The sequence below is a fragment of the Buceros rhinoceros genome, unplaced genomic scaffold (assembly GCF_000710305.1).
Source record: "Buceros rhinoceros silvestris isolate BGI_N320 unplaced genomic scaffold, ASM71030v1 scaffold16821, whole genome shotgun sequence".
Taxonomy (NCBI): domain Eukaryota; kingdom Metazoa; phylum Chordata; class Aves; order Bucerotiformes; family Bucerotidae; genus Buceros; species Buceros rhinoceros.
Window position 1 is genome coordinate 1 of NW_010392700.1, and position 17,642 is coordinate 17,642.

A 17,642-nucleotide genomic window follows, 5' to 3' on the forward strand; every position below is an offset into this window, starting at 1 on the left:
GGGGGGGGAGGAGGAGGAGGAAAACACGACTAAACACCAGACCTTAAAGAAAAAGGAATTATCCTTAAAAGACTAGTGTACTGTGCCCTGCTCCGCATCTGCGCCTTCCAGCACTGCACGTCACCACTAAACCTGGGTACTGCCACACAAAATCCCCATTTCTGTCCTTGTGTGCTTCCACCAGCTGTTTCAGCATTGAGAGCGGGGGGAATGCATAGCAGAAGTGTTCGGAGAATAAAGTTACTCATTTAACATCTCCACCTCCCTCACAGAACTACTTGTCTTGCAAGGATACATCACCAGAAGAATGACCACAAGTTCTAACAACCATGAGCTAGCACATTGGAATAAAGGAATAAATTTCCTTTCCTCTTGGAAGGAGAAAGACTTAAATTAGCCAGATTTATACAGGTTAAAAATCTTCCCCCCAAAAAAGGATGACATATTACCAACAAAAAAACCCCCACTGTACAAAATGTACCTACGAAAAACAATTCAAAGCCATTGAGGACAAACAGGTCTGTACCTCTTGGCGTCCACCGGAGCATGCCAACGACAGCGGAGTATCCTTTGTGCGCTCAGACTGTGCTTCGATATCCCCACCCTTGTCTAGAAGAATTTCCACTACACCAACATGTCCAGCAGTTGCAGCCAGAATCAAAGGCGTAAAACCTAGCAACGAGAGATTGTGTTAAAAGCCTCCCTGGGAATCCCAAAAGAATTATTAAAAAGCAGAAATGCAGAGAAGGGTTAATTCACAATGACTTCTATTGCCCAGACAGGTCCTCCTCAGACTGGGGGTTTCCTGGTCCAGGCACCATCTCTTCTGACCCTGACACATCTGGGTTCCAATTCAAGCCCATACAATTAAAGGCTTTTCAAAAGAAATCTCAACAGGGCTTGCACTGATCAGCTCAGACGAAGTTCTGACCAACTCACCTCTTCAGAGGAGTCAAGGCTTTCCACTGAATTCCTATTTAATAAAGCTCCAACAAGTGGGGAGCACCAAATCTGCACTGTGCCTGTTGCTTATGTCCAGTGGTTCGTCTTGAATTCCAAGGTGGTTTTGCTCTCTCAGCTTCAAAAGATTTGAGACTTTACTGAACTCTGTTACTGGGAATAATGATGCCCAACCTGACAACTACTCCCCAGTAGCTTTGTCAGCCAAGATTTGATCTTTACCTCCTTTAGCCACTCTGTCTAGTCTGCAAAGACCTTTTATAGAGGGTGAATTGTAAAGACAAAAATGCTTCATGTTTCACAAATCTGCCTAAGATACCCCTCAGATGCACTTCCTTCCCAAACTACAGGTAGAAAGGCACATGATGTCCTGGGCTTTATACTGCCAATAACTCGACATGAAGCGCAGGAATGACACTCTGTGTTTCTCGCAAGCTTTGGTAATTTTCTGAAGCAAAGAACCCCAAATCCCAATTTGAAATTCATGGTTTCAAGCTGCGGTTCATGGTTAAAAAGTTTTACAGCTTTAGCTTACCCTTCTTGTCTCTGTGTTCAATGTTGGCACCACGTGCTATCAGCACAGACACAAGTTCTTCATGACCTCCCGCACACGCAAGAGTCAGAGCGGTGTCGTGATTGCTTTCAGTCTTCATGGTAGGGAAGAAAAAGCAGCAGATATTCAAATTAAAAATACTGTAAGAGAACTGTAAATTTTTCAAGACAGTACTACATTAATTTTTTTCTTTCTAGAACTTCTCAGAAAGCAAACCCACTCCAAACCAACTGCAATTACTCACATGGGCATCGATATCAACTGAAGGATACACAGGGAGCACTGACTGTGAGGGCACGTTGCTTGGTGCCTGGGAGCACGGCTCAGGCGTGGGGGAATCCGCAGCATGCGAGGAGCTGGTGGAGCTGCTGGGCACTCTGCTATTCACAGCTGAAAGGTAACACCGTGTTATTAATCCACTCTGAGGAATGCCACAGTCTGTATGAAAATACTGAGTCCCCACAAAACTGCATCGGTCTAATATCAAAACAGTAACAGGGGGAAACAAATTCAGCGCTCTTAAAAACAAAGGAGCTGGTGTCTCACGCAAAGCAGCTTTCCAGCAGTTAAACAACGTAAGCATCGCCTCCAAACTGTGTCAAGTTAGAAAATAATTTTATGAATTAGTCTGTCTTCATTGCGAGTGTGAATGAAGATAATTAGTTATACTTTTCCAGCTGTAACCTTCACAGTTAGGGTTCGACCATATGCTCAGTCTGAGCCGGCAAACGAGTCATCACTAAACCACAAACCCAGTGTTCGGAAACCCAGGCTAATTCCGGAGTTCAGACGCTTCTCACGCACAGGTTAGTGCACACCTAGGCTCCAGAGGTTTTCAAAGCAAGACGGCTGACAGCAACACACACCATTAACTGTGTCCGAGTCACAACAACCCGGGAAGTGTGGAAGAGAAGCAGACAGGAGGGAGTCAACAAAAATAAGAAAGCTGAGAATTATGTGCTCCCTAAAATTTATTCTGGTTGACCCACAGCCTGTGAAAAAGATTTCGTCTGGAAGATCTAGAACAGCTCATGGACTCATGGAACGCAACGTTAGCTTCTCTGGAGAAAACCAGCAATTTTACAAAAACCTGATAATTGAGAATCAGAATTTATTCAACTAGTTTTAAATGAAGCTGTAGTAGAACAAGCAGAGAAATATCCCTGCACATATACATTGCGGGGCCAAGACCTCTGCCAGCCTTGTAACCACATGGGAGCCCAAGAGGAGCCAAAGGAATCTGAGGCTCAGCTGGGATTTCTTAGCACGAAGGGCTAACACCCTCTGCACCAGCTACAAGCACACCTTCACTGCAGTGAGCCATGGAACGTGACAAGTGCTGTCTCTGCTGCTGGGCTGTGTTTAGCTTCAAGTATTCCAAACACACGCTTAGTAGGATTCCTGGAACAAGCAGCTGATGTCAAACAACCGCAAAGAAGTACTTTTGCTTTTTGAGCTTCAAGCAACTAGAGAAAATGGAAGATGAACTCAAACCCACATATGACTTAAAGAAAATTTTTTGCAAACCTTTCCCAGCTCAACCTTCCCAATCCCATTGACAAATTACAGCCTAGTAATTACTCACAGGAAACCTGTGCAGATGGAAGAGTCTCAGAAAAAATCCTCAACATGACCGCTAATACCACTGACTCAGCCTAGAGGACTGCACATGCCTGACTGGAGCAAGTTGAGATGGGTCACTTTGGCTGGGTTCTGGAAACTCAGAGCGGGGTTGTCCCTGTAATTTTGGGAGGTCAGAATCTGACCGCTTTCTGCTTGGCGCACAGGCAAACGCAGCACTAATGTCTGGCTACCACATTTAAGCAACAACATACCGTATCTGAATTCAGAGCTGACTTGCTTCACAGCACAACCTTCACAAGCAAACCAGGTTTGTACTAAAAGCTTCAAAAACATAAAACCTCCCACACTTCATCTGCTTACTATGGATTACTGCTTAAAGGAGCAGATGAGCATCCATTAACGCAATACTGGTCTTTTCTTCCCCACTGCACTGAAGTGCAAGATCCTCACGGGCTTTCTAAAGATCATTCCTTCCGAAATCACCAAATCAGCCTGTTAAGGACTTCGTTAAATCAGACTGGTCCTTCCTCACGAAGGACGCTGCCTCCACGCTTTCTGATCCTGCAGCTACAGACAGACGTGAAGACACGTGCCTGTGCTGTGCATCCAAAGCAGGGGTGAGCACAGGAACTCCCCCTGAACCAGTTTCAGGGTCCTTGGTGTAATATATTCAGTGTTGCTGTTACAAGTTCTGTAAATTCTCTACATTTCACAACCATCACTGAAAATGTCCAAGTATTTCTTGCATACCTTAGATTTTCATCACGTGCTTGAAACAGGAGCACGCACTAAGCACTTTACATGCACAGTAACAACGATGTCCAATGTGAGAGAACACCAAAGGCAGCAGAACGCAGATAAACCCTGTACTGACACCTCAATCTCTTGTTTAAAATAAAATCTAACAACAAACAGGCCTATAACACCCACTGATTAATCATCCCCTCTACAATTACAGAGTTTACAAAACCGTGGGACTTTCTGAATGTATTTTTTTTATTTCCTTAGAGTGGCTGAGAAGCTGACCCAATGGAGCAGCGATGTAATTCCCGCTCTGTGGAGCAAAACAGTCCTGAGAACTTCCTCCTCCAGCTTCATGGGGCTGATGAAGCTCAAACTAAGTCACACAACAACACAGAGAGTTTTAACTCAAAGATGACCTTGCAAAAATGGTTCCAACATTCCTTCGCATACATTTGTATGAAATTGGAATCTGTATTTCCAAATTTCCCCAAGTCTGTATCTGGATTATCAACCTCGATCGTGGGAAGCAGGACAGGTACTGGTCCTGCACACCCCATCCAGGTAGATGAGGTCATCCTACCGAGCTGACATAAGGTGAGGGCCACCTCTCTGCTTCTACCTCCTGCTGCGATCTCAGGGATGGCTTCATCCATCTGACACCCGCCCCAGGGAAGTCGAGGAGGTCTTGCTGATCACTAGTCTTTAGCAGGTCATACTGACAGTGCCAGAAGCTCCCCAGGGAGGAACACCACCACAGCACTCCAGGCTTTCATCTCAGTAACTGGCATTAATGCAGGGACCACCCCACTTTCATCCTCAGAGAAGCCAAGGGGGAAAACTTTGCAGCACGAAGATTGTTTCCTAGTAAACAGGCGTTTTGTCTTTTCACCAGGAAGAATAAACACACTGATAGTCATGGATTACTTGAAAGAAAAAACCAAAAATCGATTTCTACAATGCGTACCTCAGATCTTTATAAAATACCTGTTTGTGACATGGGTTTTGTATGTTTCCGTATACATGACAAAATCCAGCTTCCCCAGATTTTAAAGAAGGGCTTGCAACTTTCCAAAGGGACCTTCTTCGAATCAGTGCAAAGCTGAAGACAGGTCTCCAAAGACATGGATGACTATTTTCCAAAGTCAGGAAAAAATTACCACAAGAAAATTGAGCAAAACTAAAGGAACCAACTAAAATACCAAGAACTTGGTATTCTGTCTATGTACAGCTCTGGAGGCATTGGCAGAACCTCGAGCAAGCAGCTCTAGATGAGATCACAGCTGTAGTCTGAAACTGCATCTGGCTAACCGTTGCCACGTCATGACGATGGACTTGGATTTCAGTTCCCCTTTCCTCAAAGGAACTGGGATTTTCAGGACCAAGAACACAATCCCTTTTCATGACCAAGCAGTCTTTCAGCCTGTCCATGCAGCTCCTCAGTAACATGTTACTGCACAGAGGCTTTTGCACGTTGGTAACTGCATCTTGTTTCACGAGTCACCATTTCTCACTCCAGACTATCCCAGCGACCAGCTTTACTCGAAAAAGCGATCCTAAATACAGTAACTCAGGTGTCCAAACCACTACCCTGAAATGTCACAACTCTATAACCAACCATAACCAGAACTTCAAAACCCAACAGCTGTTAATATATTAAGTTTCTCAAAACATGCCTGGAATTTCAGGATAGAAACGGCAGCTCGCAGGACAAGAGTCAGACAGAAGCACATAGGGGTGTCACCTCCTGACTAAAAACACCAGCCAAGTAGAACAAGCAGGAATAAAAATACTCCAACTAGAGACAAAACCTAGCAACAAAGAAAAGACAGTTCCTCATACTGAACACCCTAAAACAACAAAAGAGCCTCAATGCAGATACTACCAACCTAAAAATCTACCGTGGTACTACATGAACTGAAATAAGACTCCAGCTATGCAAGACAAGAAACCACATGCGTCTTGAGCAATGAAAATTAAATCCGAACTGTCCTCAGCCACTGGAAGGTCTGACCCAAACCACTCCTTGCTTTCCACTCTGAACTGCACAATGGCTGTGTCTCAACCCATGAAAATTTTGACTGTACCAAGTCACACTTTCTAAGACAGGATTAGCTGCAAGATTTTTTGCTTCAGTGCATCTAAATAAACTGCCTTACAACCAAAACACTCTGGAGCATAAAGAGCTGCTTCATTTTTAGGTTTTCCGTGACTTTCCAAAGGTTACTTGGTTCCTTCTGCGCAGCTTTATGGAAGCGGGGACTCAGGCACACGCCTACCAGTGACTACTGCCAGCCAGTGACTCCCAGGACATCGCATCTTGACATCACCCACCTCACCATCAAGCAGCTGGCAAGTCATGCCAGCAGCCTCCAAGACGAACGGTCCATTTATGTATGTTGTCACATTCACGTGTCCTGGTTTGAGCTAAACTTCCTGACACGTTAGTCAGAAAATCAGGATTTGAAGCTTTGTAGAAATGCAGGTTCTCCCTTACAACGAAACTCAACTGAGGCTTTAAAAAACTTGCCTTTGACATCGCCATTGGTAAGAGCAACAGTAACAGGTATTTTGGGGAAGCTGCCAAAAGCCACTTTAACATTTCTGTCCTTCTGGAGTGGAATCAGTACGAACTGGAATGAAAGTGTTCACACCTCATCTAAACCAAGAGAAACTCACCACCGTGTGCTGGGATCAAGGGAGACACTTCACCGGCACAGCCGAGTGCGAGACGCCTCCTCCAGGAGCCAGACCTCCTGCGCACCAGGCACAGGCCCCTTCAAAACTGAAGCAGACAGCTGCAGCTGCGAGTAAACGTCGGTTCTTCTAACAGCTCCTATCGCTCAAAATTCCTTGACAAAACTAAAAACTAATGGGCAAGTTCATGGGAAGAGGCCAAGTGTGTTTGGAAAACGGACCAAAGAGTTTGGAGTATGAGGAGGCAGACTTCCCATTTGTTTTTACACGCACACAGATTTGAGATATAGCAGGATGACAATCTACACAGGGGCCACTCTTCTACACAGTCTGGATTTGAGAAGTGAGCAAACTTTCTTCTCACAATTTTTTGGGAGAAGGAAAGTAAAACAAACTTAGACATTTCAGAAGAAAATGTACTCCAATCAAGCAGCACCAATATATTTCTGCAGAAGCCTCTGGAATTGGACAGCTGAGGTTCCCTCGAGTTGCATTTCTGTAACTGCAGTCTCTACCCGCCGCAGAAGAGCGTGCTATCTGTATCGATTTCCGAGACGAGTAAGCCTCCTCACTGCTTAGCAAAAATGTCTTTAATTACTTAGCAAACCCAATGTCTATCCGAGGTATTTTAGATGACTTTTAAGGTAAAGTTTTTGTGGTGCCAATCTTTGTTCAAAATGCACAGTTCTTGCACTTGGCTGACGGCAGCAGTTCTTCATTTTGGGTGCACTGGGTATTCTGGAGGTAATACGCAGCTGCTTTCCATGGAAGGGTTTACACCACGTGGGCTGGGGCTAGAGATGTGAAACTGTCAGCCACAGGAATGACTCCAAAGATTAAGCCCTTGCTGACGACGTCTGGCATTAACCATTCAAGTTCCCTCCTCATACACTCCAGTGCTAAATCTCGAGTCATAAAAATTAAGACTAATCCAACTGCATTTTTGTTTCAGCATTGGCTAATTGCTCTGAAGAGCACTGTAGAGTGGGGCGGGCGGGGAGGCACGCCATGCCTGAAGGGGGGAACTAAGACTGATTCTCTAGAATCTGAGAGGATTTCTCTGTATTACACTGTATAGCTGAAGGGAGCTTGTCCAACACACCATAAGGTCCCACCAGCTACGGTTTCCACGGGAAGTTGCAAAGTTGCAGGCAGTCTCACCTTGCATAAGCTTGATGCAATGACCATTCTAGAAGTTATGGGAGTGACTGGCAAAAGGCCTTACCACACATTTCTACAACCTTGAAATGAGCTTCAGAGGACAGGGCAGTGACTACGAAGGGAAGCGAGATGTGACAACAGGAAAACAAGGGCAGAGGGACAGACACAAGGTACGAAGAAAAGTTGAAAAACACGGAATTAAAAAAAAAATTACAGACTAAACAACACTGGCTATATCCTACGTACCTCCAGCAGCAAACATCAATCCTAGTCAAATCCACGAAATGAAGTCAACTGAAACAATACCTTGTTTTCCACAATGGCCTCACACAACCCAATACGTGGGAACTTCCTCCTCACACCGTTATCAACAAATGGAAGGGGGTTTGAATTCCTGCTTTTCATTCAGATCACAGGACACATTTTTGCTAAACGTTATATCTAACGAGCAGGTATTCCTGTACCACAGCCGAGGTTTAGCAGGTGTTCTGGAAACACAAGCCATTGCAGAACTGAGCGGTTGTGTGCGGCTTCCAGGTTTTGTTTAGGACTCAACAGCACGAGCACCGAGGAGAGGGACACACGTCCATACAAGCGACAATAAATTTGGCTTTTTCTAGAGCTGGCTACTACACTGCAGAAAGTTACTGAGGTATAAGCCTGTAGAGATAATTCTACAGAAGATAAAAAATTGTCATGATTCCAGGTTTCCTCATAGGCACTACTAATCACTTACAAGGCTTTTTAAAGAAGCATAGAAAAAGATGAGGCCAAAGGGGCTAAAAAAGGTCTCCAAGTAGAGGAAGCTTTGCATTTTGGATAAAAGATATTTAAAAGCCTCATGTTATAGAATTAGAAGTCACTGTTAGGATTAATAGCACTGATCAGGAACTTTATCTTTAAGCAAGTATTCCCAAACTGGAAAACCCCAAGATGTTTTTGAGGGAAGGAGAGAGAGGGAAACTGAGCACACAAATTAATGCAAAAATAGGTATATTTCTTAACCCACCTGCTATTAGGTCATCAAGAGTGTCGGTAAGCGTCTGTGCTGGAGTGGCAACCATTAATCCGTCTGGTTCTTGAACTAAGAGCCCCTGCCCAGCAATTTGCTGCTGCTGTCCTACATTCTGCTGATTCCCTAAAGCTTTCTGCAGTTCAAGAGACTCTGTCCCATTATAACCTAAATTACCAGAAAAATTACATTGCGGTGCTGGCAAAGGCTGGATAGGGACAAACTCTATTTGTTCAGCGGGTGGTGGAGACTCTTGCTGCTCATCATCTTTAGACAAGATTGTGTCGACCCGAGGTAACCCTGAAAAGTTATCCTCTGGCAGACCCTTATCAGCTTCCACTTCTGGGAAGACCCCTGCAAGTGGGCACTGCTGCTGCAGGGACAGTGGTGTGTCTGTCTGACCTTTGGTCTCCAAATATTCTTTGGTAAACTGCTGCTGGGTTTTCATCTGCAACTGCCTTTCCACCTTCTGCAGCTCCTTCAATATTTTCTTCTTCTTCTGTACTTGTTCTTCTCTGTTCTTTTTAAGTTCTTCAATCTTATCTTTATTTAAAGGTTCACCTTGAATTAATTCCAATGATTTAAGTTGTGCTTTTTCAATAGCACTAATTCTCTGTCCAAGTTCATTCAGCTTGCCTTCAGTCTCTTCTACTATGCATTCCAAAGGCTGGTATGGGTGAAAAGGTGGCAGTAGGTCCTTATCTGCTACCTGCAGGGAACTTGACTTCTGCTTGGATGCACCTAAGCACATGAAAAATGTTTGAAAAAATGCCATGCTGAAGATACCCCAAACCTCCCCTCTCACCCACCAAAAAAAAAGTTAAAAAAAACTTTACAACTAACACTGCACATCTGTCAAACCACAGAAAGGTAAACCCTACACTCCATGTTAAGACAAGAAAGGACAAAGCATATAGCTGGACTGTTCAGTGTGGATCCTCACATCCCTTTGGACACGGCTCTTTTAATCTTAAGGACTGCAGAACCTTTATGGTTTCTGACGCACAGGACAATGCATCTGGGAAGTGAAATCGGCAGGAAGAACGAGGCAGTTTCAATCTCTTACTAAGTTCCCAGGGTTGTTCTGGTGTGCAGAGCAATTAAACTGAGACTTTTCCAGAGGCTAACTTGCACAACAAGCTGACAAGCAAAACTAGTCTATGTTGGAGAGGAGACTAGTCACTGCGACAGCAAGAGCAGGGCTTTGAACTCGTGGTTCTAGCAGTCCAGTGCTCTGCTGTGACGTTACAAAGCAACCCTGCCAGGGCAGGCTGAAGGTATGCAAACCTGGTTTGAAGCTTTAGCATCTTTTTAAACGTTCTGAGACCAAATTAACAGCTTGCTTGCCTCCCTCTCTGAGGGGAGCTCTGCTCACTATTAAGACTTTAAAAGCAATCTTCACCACCAATCTAGCAAGGAACACCACGCCAGGGCAGCACCTTCTCGAGGGCTCGCCACCTTCAAGTAACCCGAGGCTGCGTTCCCAAATGCCACATCTGTGAAACCTCCAGTCAGATCTTGCTAATAGGAATCTACCGAGTGCTGAAATTCTCACTTCAGTGTAAGAAAGGAAAAGTGTGGAAGGTTTTAGCCTGATCAAAATGAAAAAACCCTCACTTAAGTATTTACACAGCAGACTCATACAATTAGTTATTAAAAGGGGAATTAAAAGGATGTACAGTTTGAGCAATGGCTTAATGAAGTTCCCTAAACATCACACAGTTCAGTGAAAATCTGGATGCAAGAACTACATCCCAGATCAGTTACTAGTCCTGGAAGGGTTAAATTTCCTAAACCACCAACTCTTTCCTCTCTGGGCCTGTGGTGAAGCACTAACACACCAATTCACAAGAAAATTCATTTTGTGTTGCTGTCAAGACAGGAATCACACACTCCTCACTCTGGAATGAATCTTTTTTTGAGAAACTAATTGAAAAAGCAAACAAATGTGAGAATGTTCACTCATCAAGAAAGAACAAATATTAAAACCAAACTGAACCACCTCTACACCAAAAACCTTCACGGACTCTCTGGAGTGAAAGTAAATTGTATCTAAATTTACAGGCAACAACAAAATTTTTAATGCCACAAAGTACCCCAGCATCCCCCAAACACTTCAGCAGGCTCCTCCTCCAGCTCAGTACCGCTGCCCTGCACAGGTCAGCAGCTCCACCTCAATACCTATTCCAGCCACTGCTGCTATTTTGTCTTTGCATCGTGAGTGAGTCCCAAGACAATTTCTTGGAAGCCAGTAAAGAATTTGACTGAAGTTTAGCAATAACTTGCTCTGTGCTGGCTGGTGGAGCTGTAGCTCAAGCCTGCCCTAAGCTCTGGCTCTTTGGCTCTGAGTGTCCTTTGGGTTTATATAGTTACGCACTCAGTTTAAAAGCGTCACCTGTAAAATGAGTTTGGAAGATCACTGTTGAAAAATGTATTTGCACTCACCCAAAATCCCTGAAATGCTTTTCTCTGCCCTTGTTAATATAAGCCAGTTAGAGTCCTTTGAAACTGAGCTGCTCTGCTGCGGAAGTAGCAGAAACATTACAGTAACCCAACTGCAACATAACCCTGCCCTGAAGACATGGCCATGACGACCCCTTTGCACTCCTGTTTAACGCCATTCCTGCCCTTTCCATCCTAACACAAAGCACTCCCACGATCTGGCAGCTCTGAGAGCTTCCCCCACACTGCAGGAAAGAAAAGCTGCAGTTCAAAGAGGCCCAAGTTAATAGAAGTGTCAGTGTTACGCCAATAGCAGATCTCAGTTCTGTGGAGAAAACAAGCCTGTCCCAGCAAGGCTCTTCTACAAGCACAAGAGAAAGGGCAGAGCCGAAGCACAGCCTTGTGTCGAGACACAGACTGGGCAGAGGAGTCCAGGCTGCTCTCACAGCGGGCAGCACTCCCCAGACAGCGGCTCAGGACAGGAATGGCCACGGAAAGGTGGGGCATTTTCTGAAGACAGGTGTTTGGAAACCAGCAAGTGAAGAGCTGGGCTTCCAGCTCCAGGAGGAAGGCCGAGAGTAACTTTAATCAGCTTCTAATTAGTTAGCAGGGCCACTTTCAGCTTCCAGATTGCCCCTTCCATGCCAGAAAACAGTTGCAGCCTGTAATGTTGGGGTACTGGAAGAGGCCGAGGGGTAGGAAGAGCGAGCTGCTAAACCTGCCATGTCCACCTGAGCAGCCAGTTGAAACCAGAGGTGGAGAAGACACTGCTGGCAGCTTTGAACCTGTAAGCAATGCATATAATATTATAACATTGCAAGTATTTTAAAGTATCAATTTCCCGTTTTATCTCAATTTCTTCTCTATTACAATATCCTAAAAAATACTGTGCCCATTTTAGTAAATAATTATGTACAAGACACTATCTTACACCTTCACTTTTGAAACACTTCAGAGCAGTAAGAATTAAAAACTCAACCATACGATTGTGTTCATTTTTCTGAACACAATTTTACACAACCGATTTACTACAAAATTACACCTGGCAATATTAAGTAGTCAATCTAGCTTCAAAAGCAGGTGTTTTGTCCACTTTTGAAAGATTTGTTTACTGAGGATCAATGAGATCCAGATGTTGCTACACAAATACCTTGGGCCATCAGGTAATAATGATTACAGGACAAAGAATTTTTGGGTTGACAGAAAACCCAGAGTGGTTATGGGCACACCAGGAAAGCCACTGAGCACGACAACGCCTGTTTCCCAATTTCTTTTGTGAACAGTAGCGCCATTTGCATTTTTATTTAACTTTCCATAACCCCACAGGTGCTGGTCCCTGACCTGACCAATTCAGCCTTCACCACTATCCCTGTAGAGCACACAGAGGTCTTCAGCTGGTTTTCTGACACACACACGACTCAGGGTAAGACCTACTCTGCACAAGTGTGGCTTCCCATCCATTTCTGATGCCTCATTCTCTCCAGGAAAGAAGACGTAACTCTTCACTATGGCAATCTCCTGCACTGCTCCCATACGCTGTGGATAATCTCCTGAGCACCCGAGCTGCAACAGCCTCTTCACCCAGAGGAGCCTCCCCCAAGCACCACTGCTGGTCTCTTAAGCACCCAATAGCACACCGGGAGGATGCTGTGACCAGTTTTTAACTCATTCTGGCTCCAGGTAACATTTATAGGCCCTGAAAAGGGCGAGTGAGAGTTTGGAAAACTAACCTTCATGTTTATAGTCCTCAGGTGGCTCTAAGCAACTGAACTTTTCTCATTTATACTTGCTTAAAACACACTCTTCACGGGGTTGTTGCTGACAGACAAGTCTGATACTATATTTCATCCTGAGAACTTAAGATTCTCGAGGATCTTGCTCTTCTAGCCATGACTTCTAATCCACAGGACGTCGTCTTCTCCCAAGGCAGAAATCATTTTCATGCCCTTTCGCAAGGAGTAGAGCAGCACAGGTGAGATGCTACTGGTGCAAAAACACACCCAGCTCAAACTCGCTTATTGACCCCAAGGACACTATTATTAGACGCGCCATCTACGTTTGCTAACACCCGAATGACAGCCTCGTACTTTACAGCAGCAGCACAGGCAGGTGCTCGCGCTGTCCTCTGAGAGTCTAAGAGCTGAGAGATTTACTCCACAGAAGTGTCCAACAAACAGGAGTTAGGTAAGTAATTTTCTTAAATGAAGTCTAGTTCAGACCTTACCCTAAAAACACTACCGGCTCAATTAGCAAGGAGGACCGTCATTTGTTGTTTGTTCTAAAATACAACAAAAGTTTAAGAAAAATCACTACTCTACTGTCTTTTCAGAAAATGGAAACGACCAAATTGCTTTTACAGTCTGTAACACTCTTCAGGAAGTTTCTGTCAACACAACCTGCATTTCAGCTTAGTGTTTTTCATCTTAGCCACCAGCTGAAATGGTTGCATGACACTTTATTAGATTAAACTCCGAGACTTGTTGACAGGTCCTTAATTTTTAGAGTTGTTAAATGTAAGAAAGAAAAAAGTGGATTCAAATCCAAACAGTTCAATTCCAGCATGGAAAAAAAAAAAAAGACAGCAAAAAAAAGAAAGACTGCAAGAAAAAAAAAGCCAACTATGTGATACAGATTCGTCCAAACACATCTTCTCTGCTAGTCCCAACACCTTGTGTATGAATCTGTATGAATCACCAGGGCACCCTGACAGGTCATGTTACCTACTGCTGTAAAATAACCCACCCAAGCCCCCAAAATCCAACCCATGGAACAACCAACCAAACTAACCAGATTCAGTCCGTTCCTCCCTCACACTATGAGCTTTGTGCTCTGTTAACAGAATTGCTTGTCTACTGTTCTGGCACTTTAGAAATTTAACATCCGATTTCTCTCAGAAGTCAAGAATTAGATTTGCTGCCTGCAATTACATTCATCAGCCTCATCAACAGGATTAAGACAAGCTCAATATTGAATTTTCATGAAAATTCAGTGTTTAACTGTAATTCATATCAGTAAGAAATTCAGCTCTAAGAACCTGGGGAAACAACCGGTCAATTCTTCTTTAAAAAGAACAGGATGATTCGTGGGGGGCTGAAGGATCGGCCAAGTCTGTACTTTCTGTGCGCTCCTCCGAGGCGTGCAGCGTTTCTGCCAACCATTATCACTCCTGTAGCTGCTGGAAAACTCACAGAGAGTAGGTGCAACTCCACCCCTCCGGCAGTGGTCACATGGCTGAGGCCAGGCCCACCTCAACTCCACTTGCTGACATGCAAAAATCTGAGTTTCTTTCCAATCTTCTTCCCAAGTTTCCTCTGGTGGCTTGACAGTATCAAACTGGAAAATTGCTAAGCTGTCATTAAAGGAGTCAGCAGCAAGCAGGTGACTGGAGTTCAAAGGAGCAGAATGTCACAAACCACTCTGAGAAGATTTGTATATGCTTCTGCTCTTGGGCACCTACACGTCTTGTTTTTAAATCATCTGCCTGCATTGGTACAGAGTCACAAATAAGACACAAGTCTTTAAGCCTACGAAAAAGCCTTAGTGAAGTTAGGAAGCCGTGAGGCCTGGCCTGTTACCTCTTTCTGGGTAACTCACCCCAGATAACCGGGACAGCTGCAGAAAATACTGAGGAAATGGCAAGAGTTAATCAGAAGATGTTAAAGCACATGAAACAACGAACACACTGTGCAGCAGAGAAGTCTGCAAGCAGTCCGAAGAGAAACGCGAGAATACCAGCTTGCTCTTTGAGTGCCTTCACCTCAATGAGAACAGTTCCACCTCTCTAGTTTTACTGTTAACCCGGCCCCTATTTCAATTAAATCACACAAGTATGAGATCTCTCCCAGTATGTCACTCAGGATTAGGCACAGAAGGCAGGTATTGGAGTAAAAAGTATTTATTGCACTTGTTGCCACTGAAGCAAGGTGAAGTTCATTTCCTTTGCATTCTCCAAGCCTGCAGACCCTCAGATTAGCACAGGCATACAGGGAAAACCGTGCATCAAGGCCTAACTTAAAAAGCTTACAGACCCCAAAAACCCTGCTCAACTTTAAGGGAACTCTGGTCTCCTTCCCAGGGAGCAAAGGCAGATGTGGGCAGCTTCCAACGTGAATAACTTAATTCTACGAGGTCTTGTGAAATTCCAGAAAGCCACAGACCTCAAATGAGAAATGCTGCAAGTGACTGCCCATCTAACCAGCCCAGCGGTGAGGTCTACTGGCAGCACGTTCATCGGCTTTACGTGCTCAGTTAAGGCCAGTTAGTTCCTTTGTAATTTCACAATTTCAGGTTAGCTAAAAAGTAAAACAGATCTGGAGAAAAACTTACAAAGTAACCAATACCTTGGCCTACAAAAGTCAACTACGTGAAAGTTCGCCGTTTAAAAACACCTTACACAGCACAAGTATTTCAACTCAGAAAATGATCCTGCTGCTTTCCTGACGTCCTGAGCATCCCCTTGTTGCACTGGCATGTTTTTCAAGAACGTTCTAAAAACACTCCCCGGGTTCAAGCCCCTGTGCTCACCAGCACGGTCTGTGGAAGACTAAGGCAGCATCGCCAACACTGCAGGGAATTTCAGACCCCACTCATGTCAGCCACCGGCTGGCATTCACAAACTAGACAAGATCATCCATGGCAACACCGGCTGATTTCCTGGAGACACAGAACAGCGTTTCCTTTCACCCAGTTCGTGTACTGGGCACTGAGACCCTGTCGCCGCAGGGGAGCAGCTGCAGGGGCACTGGGAACTGCAGCACAGCTGCTGCACTTTACACCCAGAGAGCTGCTGGTCCTGCAGAAATACACACCTGGCTTTTTCCAGCCAAAAGACTCTTCATATTGAGCTGCTGCATCAGAACTGCTGCTGGCGGCTGAGCAGCCCTGAATGCCAAGGAAGGGATCTCCTGCCTCTCCCCACGAGAGCACAAAAGAGCTGAACTTCACTGGGATTTCACTTCTTTGATGGACTCAGCAGACACACATGGAGCACTAAGCATGTGAGAGTCGAGGTCTGGTCAGTCCCACGAACCAACTCTGCTTCCATCTGATTTTTCTTCAGCTCTTTACAAGGCTTCCATCTTGGCTATCACCTTTAGCCGAGTCTCTATATCCACTGCCAGCTCTGAAATGTTCTTCTCAGCTGCTTAACATTCATATGAAATCCTTTGCCAGAATAATTATTCAAACGGAAACTCTTCCATACGCCTTCTTACTTTACTGAAGAATAATAATGCCATAAACTCCTCTGAAAAACCTCACACCATATTTGAACCATAACAGTACCATATAAGCAAATTCTAGTTTTGCACTTGACTTGCTAAGAATTCTTCAGGAAACAAGTTGTTTCTATTGCATTTCTTGCAAAAGTAATCCTTAAGCGCCAGACTGAGCTGGGGTTCAGGCAGCCAGAAGCTCCTCTCCTTCCTCCAAGCAGTTAAAGTTTATACAAAACCTCTCAGGGTTACTGCTACAGCAAGAAATTTGCTTCCCCAGGACAAGCAGTTTTGTTACGTAAGATCTTAACCTACCTGCTCTACCTCTCAGCCATGGAAATAATGAGCACACCTTCTTCTGCACCCTCTTTTGCCCCTTGTCTCCCAAGAAGTCTAGTGATGAAGGTCCGGTACACTAAAGCCACGTGTGTGTGAAACAAGTTAAGGACTGAAGTTCAGCAGAGAACACTAAATCTATTGCAACTGAAGTAGCAGAGTGGATCACTACAACAGTCTCACAGTGTTTATCAAACACCGTTTTCCCCCTAAAGACCTGAGATACGCAAGAGCTCTACACACAGTTTTCAGGAATGCTTCACCAGCCCAGTGACACGTTTTGGATTGCTCCACCTCTTGCAAGACATCATGGATTAGTTTTGCTTACACACGTGAAGCATGTCCTTAAACACTGAGAACTAGATCTCTCTGTGCCAGTTCCACAACATGGTGCTGCTGGAAACATGCCTAGAGCATGTGCTGACGTTTACAACATGGGCTTTTTTAATGAGAGAAATTTCTAAAACTACCCTCAGCATCGCCAGATGTCCTTCCAGAACACTGACCCCCTCGGCAATACTAGCAGTTAATTGTAAGGGCATACCCATGCTGGTATGTAGCTGGTTTGTTGGAACCAGAAGTGGCATATTCATTTCTTTGATACTCATTTTTATGAAGCCCCAACATACCAAGTGCTGCACAGCCCAGGAACCTGACACAGTGACCGCACTGGAGAAGTCACCCTCGTGGTGCATACGCGTGGAGACAGTCACAGCTCACGCTTCACCACCAGCGGGTACAGGGGTTTTTTCCCCCCTCGTCATTTGTGCCCCTGGAGTTGGTTGGTTTGTTTTAGAAGCACTACACACTTCCAGAGTACGGGGGTTAAGTACAGCTGGCTAACAGAGCTTTGGATGCTGTAATATTTAATATCCCTGCCCACAACTAAGTCACTGGGAGCTGCAGTTTGTAACTTCCCACTTGAGAATCAGCTGCTCTTCCG

General features: G+C 44.7%; 1 protein-coding gene across 1 annotated transcript in view; it reads right to left on the minus strand.

Annotated features, from left to right (window-relative positions):
* Positions 1 to 526: 526 nt before the first annotated feature.
* LOC104500870 (ankyrin repeat and KH domain-containing protein 1-like) overlaps positions 527 to 17,642 on the minus strand; it is a gene marked incomplete at its 3' end in the record, with an annotated part of 72,328 nt that continues 55,212 nt past the window's right edge. Inside the window, exons 16-19 of the mRNA XM_010144593.1 lie at positions 8,706 to 9,449; positions 1,758 to 1,903; positions 1,496 to 1,607; positions 527 to 672 (exon numbers count right to left, since the gene is read on the minus strand). Coding sequence (XP_010142895.1) covers positions 527 to 672; positions 1,496 to 1,607; positions 1,758 to 1,903; positions 8,706 to 9,449 — 1,148 coding nt within the window. The remainder of the gene's footprint in view (positions 673 to 1,495; positions 1,608 to 1,757; positions 1,904 to 8,705; positions 9,450 to 17,642) is intronic.